Raw genomic sequence first — 13,123 nt, 5'->3', positions numbered from 1 at the left:
TACTTTCTGTAAACTAAAACAGCTCCCCCCCCAAAATAAAGTCTATTAATCTAAAAAGTAAACTATATATATATATATAGTTAAATTACAGGTGAATTTTTGAGTCTCACGATTTTGATACGGTTTTAAATGGTACTCTAACAAATTTTCATAATAAAAGGTTGGTAAAAATGAGGCACTAGCATTCCTGTATGAATACAGGTAACTTGGTGAGCAGTAAAAACCTATTTATCTACAGTTGCAACCCACATTCTGAGAAAAAGATGAGCCCACAGTTCTATGATGAGTTAAAAGTAAAATATTGGCCATTACTTCCTTTATTCCTTTTCTGGTCTTTGCTTTTTTAAAGTGCTTTGATTTTATTTTTACTATTTATTCATTCACCTGGATAAGCAAAAAACAGTAAGAATAAACCTAATTTTATAACTTTTTTTTTTTTTTTTTTTTTTTTTAAGATTTTATTTATTTATTTGACAGAGAAAGACACAGCGAGAGAGGGAACACAAACGGGGAGTGGGAGAGGGAGAAGCAGACTCCCTGCCAAGCAGGGAGCCCGATGCGGGACTCGATCCCGGGACTCCAGGATCATGACCTGAGCCGAAGGCAGTCGCTTAACCAACTGAGCCACCCAGGCGCCCAAGAATAAACCTAATTTTAATGTGACAAAGTATTACTTCATTTTTTCCTACTTTACACAGCTCTACAGTGACAGAGGTGGAAATATTTCACTGTGGCATGCCACGTGAAAATGAGTACCCTCACTGAATGAGGCCACAGTGTCATGGCTATGTAAAAAACTTAAACTGTACAAAGGTAAATGTCGAGTGATAAAGCTGAGACCTTACTTTTCTCAAAATAAGTAGGAAACAATCAGAGATAATACAATGTATTTGAACAAACATGAGAAGCTCATTTATATTTCCAGAAAGTTCAACTAACTAACAGTTCTAGGAACTGAAGAGCATGCTAAGAACAATTTTGAAAGACTCTGTATGGGCAAGAACCTTATGTCATTAATTGTCATCTTTCCAAGCTATGGCACACAACAAGGTCAATACAGCTTTGCTGAATAAATAAATGCATTAATGAGTAAATTGCATGCTTCCCCTTAGAGGGAAAAATGACCTACAAATTAAAAGATATTTTAACTTGATTTAACAAATCTCCAAATTTGATATACATCAATCCCTTCCAGAATTTTGAGTACAAAGCATACTTACATGGGAAATGAGGTGTGTTAGGATAGAAACAGACTTTACTAAGTTCAGTTCATTGCTGCTTGATATTTAGAATTGCCCCAAATTCCATGTAAGGAAGAGTTAGCTAAACAGATGTTTTTACTCCCACTGTTTAATACAACATAGAAAATAAATCTGTTACCTTATGAAATCTTCTTCCTCTTCTCTTTTTGGCCTCAGCTGTTTGGGTTGAGCCATGTTAATCCAGTTTGGTAGAGATTTCAAGAGTCTGCTGATATCATCATCTTTTGCCCAAGATGCACTGATGACAAGTTTCTCTTCTGACTGGACAATGCCCCTGAACACAATCAGTGGAAAAGAGACACTTCAGCACATTGCCTGGTATCCAGTTAGCATTTTTCATCTACCTTTGCTGAAGAAGAAAAAAATACCACAGCCATCTCTCTTATTAACATAATCTATTATCTGAGTTGGAGTCCTGACATCCATTAGCAGGTCACATTACTGGGAAACCATTTCTAGATTTTGTTCTTAGTCTCTTCACTGCTGAGTAATTGTGAAAGGTCCATAATAATACTAATTTGTCACCCTTATCATAGTTAATCCCTTAGGATAAATAAAAACATATGGTAGGTTTTGGGGTGGACCTTTCAAGAAAGATGTTGAACAAATAAGAATGTTATGAAATAACAACATAAATGGTATTGGAAAGGTGACGAAGTGTTACAAAAGGTTGTTCTCTGACTTCTTGGTTTTAAAATACCAATTAGTTCTACTTGAAGGTACTTTTTGAACTACGGACACCCCTCTATTCAAAGTAAATCTACCATCATAGAGAAACCTTCTGCCCCAGATGTCAGGCAGAAAAAGTCTTTGATTATTGCTCTCTCCAGCGGGCTTTGAGTGGTGACCTAGAGTGACAGGCTTCAAGTCCTTTAATAGGGCCTATGGGTTAGTTATCAACACTGCGCTTACCAGAAAGTACCTGTAAATTCATCTTAAACGTTCAATTTCAACCTAATTAAAAAGCTTCTCCTTCTGTTCAACATTTCTGTCACTATAACTAATTTCAATGGTCTAAAAATCATCAGCAACTCTAGGTGACAGGAATGACATTTATTTATGAAGGGAGTGCTACTTAGCTGGCTACCCCCTCTCAAGTTGACCCAGACTCCAGGAGGTTTCCCCCTGTCACAGGCAGGAATTTATGTTGGTGTAAGAATCGTAACTAGGGGACATTATGCACATCTTAATATACAACATATGTATGGTGGGTATTCATGATAAAAGCTCCTTAACCAACAGACAATTTCATGTCTGTCAACAAAAGAAGCTGAAGCCTAAAAACTTTGACTCATGACAACCTGACTCGAGGTAATAGGATTTCAGGTTGTAGGGAGCAGTATCACTCTGGTTCTCTGAAAATAAGCTAGAATTACTAAGAAAACCATAGCTGATTTCTAGCATTCTTCTAACTCACGATAAGCAAAAGTTTTCTAATGGTAACTATGGTCAACAATGCAGAAATTAGACTTCAGAACCTTTCTTCAGGTCTCTCAAATTACTCTCCCTGGTACCTTCTATTCTCTTTTTTTCTCTTGTTATTTTCTTGCATCTTTTCTGCGCTATTTATGGATTAGTCCCACAATCTGACTTTTACCCATACATATGTGGGGTGCTGGGTACCATCTCACATTCATGATGTCGTATGCCAGGTGGGTCGTCAATGTTCTTTGGCCTTCCTTTTACCTGCTTCTGCTCAACTTCCCCTCCCATTCCCTCAATGCCATTCTTTAAACCTTCACCTTTTATCTCCTCATTGCTTACCCCCTACATTCTTCCTATCTGACACAGAAAGGAGGCTTCTTAATTATATACTTTCAAACATTCCACCTCTATCCCCCACAGAAATATCTTCAAATCTGTCTCATCTTCATTCACTTCCAGTTAATCTCTCTACCTAGGCTCTTAGGGATCCTCCCTACTGCCCCCAAAATCCCCTTTTCCATATCTCGTAGCTCTCTCAACGTATCCCCCAACCCCGTCATTTTTTTTTTTTAAAGAATGAATCAATCTCTTCCTTGATCCAGCATTTCTCTCCAGTGAAGCTCCTCCCTACCCTTCACAGACCCTGTCGCCCAGTGAGTGGCCTTCAATGACTTCTCTTTCTCACCTCTCACTCATTTTATCAATTTATGACTCTCTCTCCAGGATCTACTCTAGGATTTAACCCATCTATTGCTTTTTTGAAATGTTTTCAATTATTGTATTTTTCCTTTCTAGATTTTCTCTTCAGCTCTTCTAGAAATCCACTAGCTTCCCTCCTCCAAAATGACCTGCTCTTGAATTATGGATTCTATTCTTTACCTTTTTGAGTATTTTAAAAGCAGCAATTTTAAAGTTCCTCTCATGTGGCTTTACATTTTTTGTTAGTTCGTTGGATGTCAAATGTCCTGTTAGTAGCATTTTCCTTCTTTTCTCATGATGATGAGTTTTCTCATGTGATGTGCTATTGGTCTGCAAGCTCCACCTCAGTGGGATTTGTCCTTTATGGGAATCCCACATTTGCCCTGAGTTTTAGAGATGTTACTATTAGGTGGTTTGCATTCCCCTCGTCTGGATCCTCTAGGTTTCACTAGTTCCAAGTAGGTTTTAAGTTTTTTTTTTTTTCTTTCCTTTTTTTTGGCTTAAAACATTCTCTCCCAACAGGGGAAGTGCAAATGGAGGTCCTTACTTGCACCTGTGTGGGATTCTGATCTCTTCTAGGGGCCACTTTTCTACTCTCCAAGTTGGGTGGCTCATTCCCAAGTCTAGAGTTTTCCTGGTTGCAGTCATAGGTGGAAAAGTCCCTTGCATAACTTCTGCATGACTAAAACTCCCTGCCATGCAGGTGTTCAAATGCCAGCCCCTACTTGGGTCTGAACTCGGCTATGATCTGAATGTCTGTGTCTGTCCAAAACGCACATGCTGGAATCCTACTATCAATGTTATAGTGTTAGGAAGTGGGGACTTCAGGAAGTGATTAGGTCACAGGAGTAGAGCCTTTATGAGTGGGATCAGTGCCCTTATAAAGAAATCCCACAGAGCTCCCTAGCTCCTTTCACCACGTGATAAAGCAATGAGAAGTCTCAGACCTGGAAGACAGCCTCACCTTATCCTTCTGGCAGCCTAATCTTGAACTTCCACTCTCCAGAACTGTGCCATCCTATCTGTGCCACTTTGTTAGAGCAGCCCAAACAGACAAAGACAATTGCCATGTGAAGTCCTGATACTTTTGTGGGCCACTCGGCATCACTATTTGCTTACTGCTATGGCACACAGATCCTATATGCTATTTTCTTTCATTTGCGGCATCTGGAGAATTGCTTTTCTTCCTTTTGAAACTGGCTGAATATTTAAATTTTTTAAAAGATATATATAAAGATTTTATTTGAGAGCGAGAGAGAGCATGAGCAGGGGAAGAGGCAGAGGGAGAAGGAGAAGCAGACTCCCCACTGAGCAGGGAGCCTGATGCGGGGCTCGATCCCAGGACCCCGAGACTATGACCTGAGCCAAAGGCAGATGCTTAACTGACTGAGCCACCCAGGTGCCCCTAAAGTTATATATTTTTAACTGGACTTTGTATGTGTTAGAGGAGTAGGAGAAGGGTTTCCTAAATCTATCAATTCCACACTTTTGACTGAAGTCAAAATTCAGTCTTAAATCAATTGCAATCAGGGTTCTAGAACCACTATTCCTGTGAAACTGCTCCATTGACCCATGGGTGTATTTTATTCTTCACATTCTTTGGTTATTCTAAAGCACCTGATACTTTTGATTATTCCCTTCCTGAAATATTACTCCTTGGGTTTCCACATTATCATCTTTTCCTGGTTCTACTCCTGCTACCCTAACCTCTTTCTTAGAAAAATTGATGGCTCATTTCCTCTGTCCATTCTCTTAATATTGGTGTTCCATTCTGCATTTCTCACTTGGGCAATTTCATCTTCTTGCCAGATGTGACTGACCTATATTCTGATAACTCCTAAATTAATATCGTCACGGCTGTCCTCTCTTCTGAGTCTTGGACCTGCATATCCAAAGGCTTCCTGAAGATTTCTCTTTGAAAGTCCTACCAGCATTTCAAATTAAAATGAATCAAAGGAACTCATTTATTGTACACCTTTCCCTCTCTGACTAAACATCTAGTATTCCCTGTTTTGGTCAACAGTCCAACCATCCATCTTGTTACTCAAGTCACGAACTAAGAGTCATCCTATTCACCACAGTCACAACATCCTGCCAATTCGACCTCCTCAGTATCTTACAAATCTGTCATTTTCCTGTTTTAGGTCCACTGCCATTAACCTTGTCACTTGGATTTGGCAGTAAGTGGGCATCCTGCTTGGAACTTCTAGACCATCAGTCCAACTTAACACTAGTTGGAAGAGTTATTTTCCTAAAACTGTTCAAATACAGTCATGTTGTTCTCCTTAGAACTCCATTGATTCCTAATTCTAAGACCAAGTCCAAACTTAGAGTATGAATGAACATCCATGTTTTCAGCTAGCTTTCCTCCTCTGTCTATGTTCACTATTCCCCAACACCCCACCTGTGTTGGCTAAATACCCTATACATAATGAGTATTCTAGAGTTTTTTTCAATGGGGGGGGGGTAATGTTTCCTACTTCTGTGTTTATCTCTGCCTGTAAAGCCTTTTCCTCATCTCCTTGTTTGATTCTACTGATGAAGCTTTACTTCGATTCCTCCCTTAGGACAGCTGAGTCTTCTTCTGTGCCTCATCACCCTTATGTCAGAGATCTCCAACCTTGACCACACATTGGGATAACATAGGGAGCTTTTAAAAAAACCAGACACCAAGTCCACACCCAAGCCAAAGTAAATCAATCTCCGGGGGTGGAACCCAGGCATTAGAATTTTTACAAGTTTCCCAGGTGATTCCACTGTGCATTCAAAGGTGAGAACCAGCACCTTACACACACTTTTACTATCACTGGTCCTACGGCACTTGTTTGCAAATTGGGATCCCATAGTGGATGATGAGTTCTTTGAGGGTAGAGTGAATTTCTTTGTTTTTTGTGTCCCCAGTGTCTAGTACAATACCTGGTATTTGGAATATATATGAGAACTGAACTAAAGCTAAAAATAAGCTCTCTTCAGTTTTAGGAGTCTAGGTAATTTATTAAACTAAAACCATCTTTGTGGTTTTCTTTTACTTCTCTGTACTAAATGACTTAGGTGAGATATCAAGTCATTTGATGTTTTAATCAACTTAGAGATCAGTCTGCCAGGCTCTCAACATACCTCTCTGAACTTAACACAAATCAGACTCGTGATTATAGGTGTGACTCCCTCTGAAAAAAATTCAACATAAAATAAGTCCTGATTCACAAAACTAATAAATTATGGAGTGATTATTGACATGCTTTTCCCCCTTTTACTCCACTTGTTTCTCAGTGGCATGTTTTTGCAAAGTTTCCTCAAAGTCGTACTTTCTCTGTGAAGAATTCGTTGACTATGTCAGCCTACAATAATCTCTCCCTTTGAAAAGCAAATGAACAAAACCCCTCCTTTATACTGATCACCTAGACTTCAAATTAGAACTTTGTCCTATATACTGGGTTGGGTAAACCATCACCAACGAGTCAAATCTGCTCACCAACTGAGTTGGTATGCCCTGTAAGCTATGAACAGGGTTGACATTTTAAGATGCTTTTTATTTTTTTAATTAATTTTTTTTTTAAAGATTTTATTTATTTATTTGACAGAGAGAGACACAGCGAGAGAGGGAACACAAGCAGGGGGAGTGGGAGAGGGAGAAGCAGGCTTCCTGCGGAGCAGGGAGCCCGATGCGGGGCTTGATCCCAGGACCCTGGGATCATGACCTGAGCTGAAGGCAGATGCTTAGCGACTGAGCCACTCAGGCGCCCCTTAAGATGCTTTTTTAAAAAAAGATCAAAAGAAGAATATTTTGTGAGATGTGGAAGTTATATAAAATTTAAATTTTAGTATCCATATCTAAAAAGAACTTTGGTTGGGTGGTTCAGTTGCTCTTAGACCCATAATGCGGGGAAATTCTGCTCCACAGAGTTAGAACCTGACTTAATTTTCCAGCATCTATATCTTTGAGCGCATGGATGCTGCCCTAGGGTTCAGGAAATAGTTTGGGTGTATAGATGTGAGATGGTATTGTACATTTTGGGGATCTAGAATTTTTTTCATTTTGGCACTAGCTGAAATGAAAAAAAAAAAATAGCTTAGTGAAATACTACCTTAAAGTACCCACATTGTTCACTTACATATATTTTTTAAAGACTGGCTTAATTCAATAGTTAATATTTTATTACTGGCTTCACTAATATTCATAGATCCTATTTTATTAAAAAAACAGAAATCAAAACGAACTAACATGCTACCTATATACTGCCTTCAACAATAAATTATTAATTCATTCTGGAACAAAGATCAATCCCAAATGTCATTCCAAGTATTCTAATTTGAAATACTGGCATTGATCAGCGACATAGAATTACCCTAAAGGGATTTTTTCATTCAAATGGCAAAATCTCCATCCTCACCAACTGCATTTTATTAGTTTATCATTTTGTGATAAGCTGGATTGTGCAGGCTACAAAATCCTAGGACATACCCAAATAGCCTCAAAAAAGAAGAGCTAAATTTCCAACAATTATTCCACAAGAGGAGTAGGGTTAATCACCACTACCAGAACCATAATCTACTAATTAATTCACAGCTCAATGGGCCACAGACAGAGCCATCTGTGTAACTATTTGTACCCGTTCCCAGGAGGAAGAGGAAAATAGGTATACCTCTTGGAACAGGTGATAAGCCTGCCATGAGAAGGGTCTACCCTCTAGACACAGTTGAGTGAATTTCATTCAGAAAACATCTGCTGGTGTTGACTGGCTCTGATGTGCACTGCTTCTTCTCTGGAGCAGTTGGGAAGTGCCAGGGTGACTGGTCCCTGGACACAGCTGGGGTGAGGAGTCTTTCATTAGGTAAACAACCAGGGGCAGGTGGGGCTAATTGGATTCAACTGTTTGGTGACAGCCAGGGCATGACGTTTACTTTCCCAGGCTGAATCTTTCAGATACTTCAAAAACCAGGAGCCAAGCTAGAAAGATGAACCCGGGACACGGACGGTTCAAATTAAGCTGCTGTAGTGGGCTTTAAACTGTGAATGATTGGACCTACAGCAGGTCAAACTGTAGCGCAACGTCCACTAACACAGTGATAATGACAATGAGTAAGAAGTAGTGCTAGGCCGCTAATTGAAACAAAACAAACACAAAAAGAAAACCCAGAAATCCCTTAAGATAAGATGGAGCAGAATAAGTAGGAAAAGAGCAGAGAAACATTAGGCTATTTTTATATCACCCTCAAGGCTGGTCAGCGAGCTTGATGATGGTATGGATTTCTACCTAAGAACCGTAACTTCAGAAACATCTGATTACTCTGGAGATGGCGCATGGGAAACAGAAACAATTCAAGAGGACCCGTGGAAAAGGATTTGAAATTTGAGAGTTTACAAAAGGTAACTCTTGGGCATAATTTAATAACAACCTTTAAATAGGCAAGTTCTCATAAGAAGGGTTATAACTGATATTTAAAAAAGCAAGGAGAAAAGAATTATATTGTAACAGAGGACCACAAATTAATATAAAATTTGTCTTAACTGTCAATGGTCAGATTTTTGTTATAAGCAAACTGAAGATCTTTATGGAAGGACATCAGACCACGTAACTGCCTGTTTCAACCCTAAATGCATGCCTTCTTATTGCATTTAGAATAAAACTCAAATTGCCTGGCCTTGAGATCCTTCGTCAATGGTCCTTAATTCTGGCACACATTAAAACACTTGGGAAGCATTTTAAAAGTATATCAATTACACATTCTGAAGTGCGGCTCAGCATGGATAGCTTTAAGCTCTCACGTGATTCTAACGTGTAGCCAGAAATAACCCGAATGATCTGCCCCTTGCACCTGTCCATCCTTATTCAATATTCACTTCTCCCTCCTCTCTCCCTCTGTTCCAGTTATACTAAGCTTAATGCACTTAAGCTTTGAGCTTCTTGCCATCTTCACACCTCTCCCTCCTCTGCCTGGAATGTTCTTCCCATATCGCCACATGGCTCCTTCTCAACCTTCAGAATTTAGCTCAAACATCAGGTCCTCTCTGAGATCTTTCCTGATGCTGTCCCTCACCTTGAATCTTTCTTTCTTTTTTTTTTTTTAAACCACATCACCCTTATTTCTGAGAAATTTAGTGTTTGTTACTTGATTGTATTCTGTGTCCTTCATTAGGGTGTAAAGTCCATGAAGGCAGCAGGACCCTGCCTAGTGTATTTACGTCTATACTCTTAGATCTAGAATAACGCTGGCCCCAGAAGTGCTTCATAAATAACTGTGGAATAAATAAAATAACGCATGAATGAATGATAGCAATGAAACACAAAGCACCAGGGAAATAACAGAGGTTATAAAAATATCTTTCTTTGGCCATCTTATTAGTGAATAACAATATTCTCAATGAATTAATTTAAAAAATAAGTAATAAACACCAGCAGTAATAACTATCAGCTGACAGCATTTACTAGGCATTGTTCCCAACACTTCACATGTATTAACTCTTGCAATCCTAACAATCCTGTGCACTAGGCACGGTGATTATTCCTATTTGACAGACGAGTTACCAAGGCCTGCTCAGGATCCAGTGGCTGAGGAGGGCAGAGCCGGAACAGCCTGTACCAACTGCTCTGGAGTCTGTGCTCCTGTTAGGATCTCTCTCTTAACCATCTGCAACATTTCTCAGGTTCCCTGTTTCCTCTTTAATTCCACTGCCTCTTCTCTGGCTTCAGAGCCAGACACACTTGGCTTGGAGCTCATACACAACCACCCCCGCGGCCTGTGACCTTAGCTGGGTTCTGGACCTTTCTGAACCTCCATTTTCTTATCGGTAAGGTCGGGGGAGTCTCATCTTCAGGATGGTTGTGGCTGACAAGACGGGTTAATGACTGACAGTCCCCTGCACAGTGGCTGAGTGCTTTCCCCAGTGTGACCCCATTCCAGTCCAGGTCGCTATTTCTTTGTAGCAAAGTTACTACAAGAGGCTCCTGATACTGTGGTCGGCTGAGCTGCGGGGGAGAAGTTAAGATTGGCTGCTTGCTCTGGAGTCTGTGGGACGCCCGGCTCTGTGGGTAGCAACTGTGTCAGCTGGTGTGTGCTTGGAAGGCCGAGGGAAGCTCCTCATTTGATCAGTAAACGTGGGGGAGAGGCCTCTATACAGACTCACACTAAAAGTTGGAGATGATTATGTGGGAAAAGACACAAGAATTTCCTTCTAGATTTTCAAAGTTTAGATCAGTAACACCCATGATAATCACTTCTGGGACATTTTAAACTACTCGCGCCCAGGCCCAACACCCAGTGAGCCCAGTGTGGCAAATCCAGTATGAGTGCTTTGAAATCGCCCCAAATAAGTACCATGTGAATCCACAGTTGAAAATCAATGTTTTTGAGAGAGAAAGACATGAAAACCAATAACTGATCAGATCATGCATACAAAAAAAAATTTTAAATTGCAATATAATGGGATGCCAGAATAGAGTTATACATAATAAATTATAGGAGCAAATAAAAGCTCTCATTTGCTGAGTGCTCTCTATGAACCAGAGAGTGTACATATTTTATAAGTGTTCTTTTGTATCTCCTCAATATTTAATAAAAATGAATATATCAGTGCCATGTAAGCCAAGGGGGTAAGGGACAGAACATAGTTTCAAGAGGCAACCAGGAAGCAAGCTTGCATGGACCTTGCAGTGAGTTTCCTTGGCTCTTTTTCTGATTCTTTTTTTTTTTTAGATTTTATTTATTTATTTATTTGAGAGAGAGAGAGAAAGACCATGCACACATGAGTGGGGGGAGGGGCAGAGGGAGAGGGAGAGGGAGAGAGAATCTTGGGCAGACTCCGAACTGAGTGCAGAGCCTGATGGGGGTGGTGGTGGTAGGGGAGGGGAATGACTTGATTTCATGACCCTAAGATCACGACCTGAGCTGAAACCAAAAGTCAGATGCTCAACCAACTGCACCACCCAGCACCCCTCCTTGGCTCTTCTGAGGTTCAAGGTTAATTTAGACTCTTGGTTTGGCTCAGGTTGTGATCTAAGGGTCCTAGAATTGAGCCCTGCATTGGGCTCTGTGCTGAATGGGCAGTCTGCTTAAGATTCTCTCTCCCCCTCTCCCTCCGCCCTTGCCCCTGCTCGTGCTCGCTCACACTTGCTCGCGCTCTCTCTCAAATAAATAAATAAATCTTAAAAAAAAAAGTTAGTTTAGGTTTTCCAACTTTTTCTCTTTGATTCCACTGCCTATTCTTTGGGCTTTAGAGCCAAACAGACTTAGCTTCTGGCTCATGCACTCCCACTCCCATCCCCTGTGACCTTAGCTGGGTTATGAACTTGGCAAGGCAAGCTCAACCAGGCTCTCATTCCTGCAGGACCCTGGCCTCTGGCTACTCAGGAAACCCTCGGGCCTGAAGACCCATCACAGGTCCTGGTCTCTTGTTTCTGCTATTTAACACAATGGGGCCCCTGAGATCTTAGAACACCGCTTTGATCATGGAGAAGGTAGGTCATCCTCCTTACCAAAACCTAGATAGTATTCCCTCACTTAATATGGGAAGTTTTCAGAATTCCCTATTCTGCCCATTCCTACCCAACCACACTGTCTACCTAGTCATTTTGATTTCCCAAGCTCTCCCCAACACATCGCATCTGCCCACGCTACCCCACTGCTTGCTCATCCTGTTCAGTCTGTTAGGAATTTCCTTATTCATTCAGCAAACACACCGAGGGCCAATGAGTTGCCTAGGCCGCGGACAGACCTGGTGTCTGCCATCAGTGATTGCAAGTTTATCCCCACGTCACTCTTTCTTCATGCTCTGGCGTGAGTTCTCGGTCCTGTGTGAACCCTGAGGATGGTTATACTTTCTCCTAATAAAAACATGCTGGGGTTTCCTATCAGTTGAGTCACAAAGATTAGAAAATGTTTTATTTGTATTCACTATCAGGCCCAACCAATGCAGAAAGACCAAAAAAATTAACAGACTGATGCTGAATTGGAAGAGGCAGAAACTTTAAAAAACTGTGATTTCCAATCTTTTAATGACTATTTTGGGACACCTAAGCTGCTGGTTGTACCCCAGGACAAAGAGGATGAACAGAGGCAGAGAAGCACTCAGCTTGGAAGAAGCAGGCTAATGGGCCAACTGCCTGATTGCTAATGCAGCACAATGGAGAATCCACAGCTGAGTTTTCCTCTAAGCCCCAAGGGGTGTGACTAATTAAGGAAAAGACTTCTAGTCCTCATTACCCTTTTAGGAAACCTCTCTTCATCCAAAGCATGTAACATGACATCATTAGACACTACAGTCTTTCTCTCCAGAGTGAGGTGCTCACGGAAAGGTGAGATGTTCCTGACCTTCCCTCAGATCTCTTAACTCCCAGTGGATGCTCGGGTTCTCGTGGTAAACTTAGAAAACAAGCCAGCTCTCAGCAGAGGGCATTGTGAGCTTGTGGATTTGATCATTTCTGTAAAAGATATCTGCTGAGAAAGAATCAGATTGCAATGTTTTCCTGCTCCCCTCCTCCTTCTCCAATGTTACATCATTTTGGATCATTTGAATTGTATATGGCTTTCTATTTAAGTCAGTCATTTGCTGGCAGCAAAACTAGAACATTTCCTGTTTTTCCTCTCACTGTAATCAGGATTTGGCTGTCCAAATTAGGACTGCCCTAATTACTGCTCAGCAGGTGCCAATCTGGGGGAGGGTAATAATGGGAAGAGAGGAAGTAAGGACACTTTGCATCTTCAGAGTCATACAATCAGATAACACTTTCTCTCTAGCT

At 40.8% G+C, this 13,123-nt stretch overlaps 1 protein-coding gene across 3 annotated transcripts in view; it reads right to left on the bottom strand.

The window, feature by feature from the left end:
* The window catches only part of EXOC4 (exocyst complex component 4), a 747,671-nt gene that overhangs the window by 142,451 nt on the left and 592,097 nt on the right, over positions 1–13,123 (bottom strand). For 2 of the 3 annotated variants that reach the window (XM_021692997.1, XM_021692998.1), the window contains one exon: positions 1,381–1,536. In XM_021692997.1, coding sequence (XP_021548672.1) covers positions 1,381–1,536 — 156 coding nt within the window. Of the gene's footprint in view, positions 1–1,380; positions 1,537–13,123 lie in introns of those variants that run through there. The other variant, XM_021692999.2, reaches the window with a different exon arrangement.

This window comes from Neomonachus schauinslandi, chromosome 12 (assembly GCF_002201575.2).
Source record: "Neomonachus schauinslandi chromosome 12, ASM220157v2, whole genome shotgun sequence".
NCBI classification, from domain to species: domain Eukaryota; kingdom Metazoa; phylum Chordata; class Mammalia; order Carnivora; family Phocidae; genus Neomonachus; species Neomonachus schauinslandi.
This window is presented reverse-complemented; position numbering and strand designations above follow the sequence as displayed.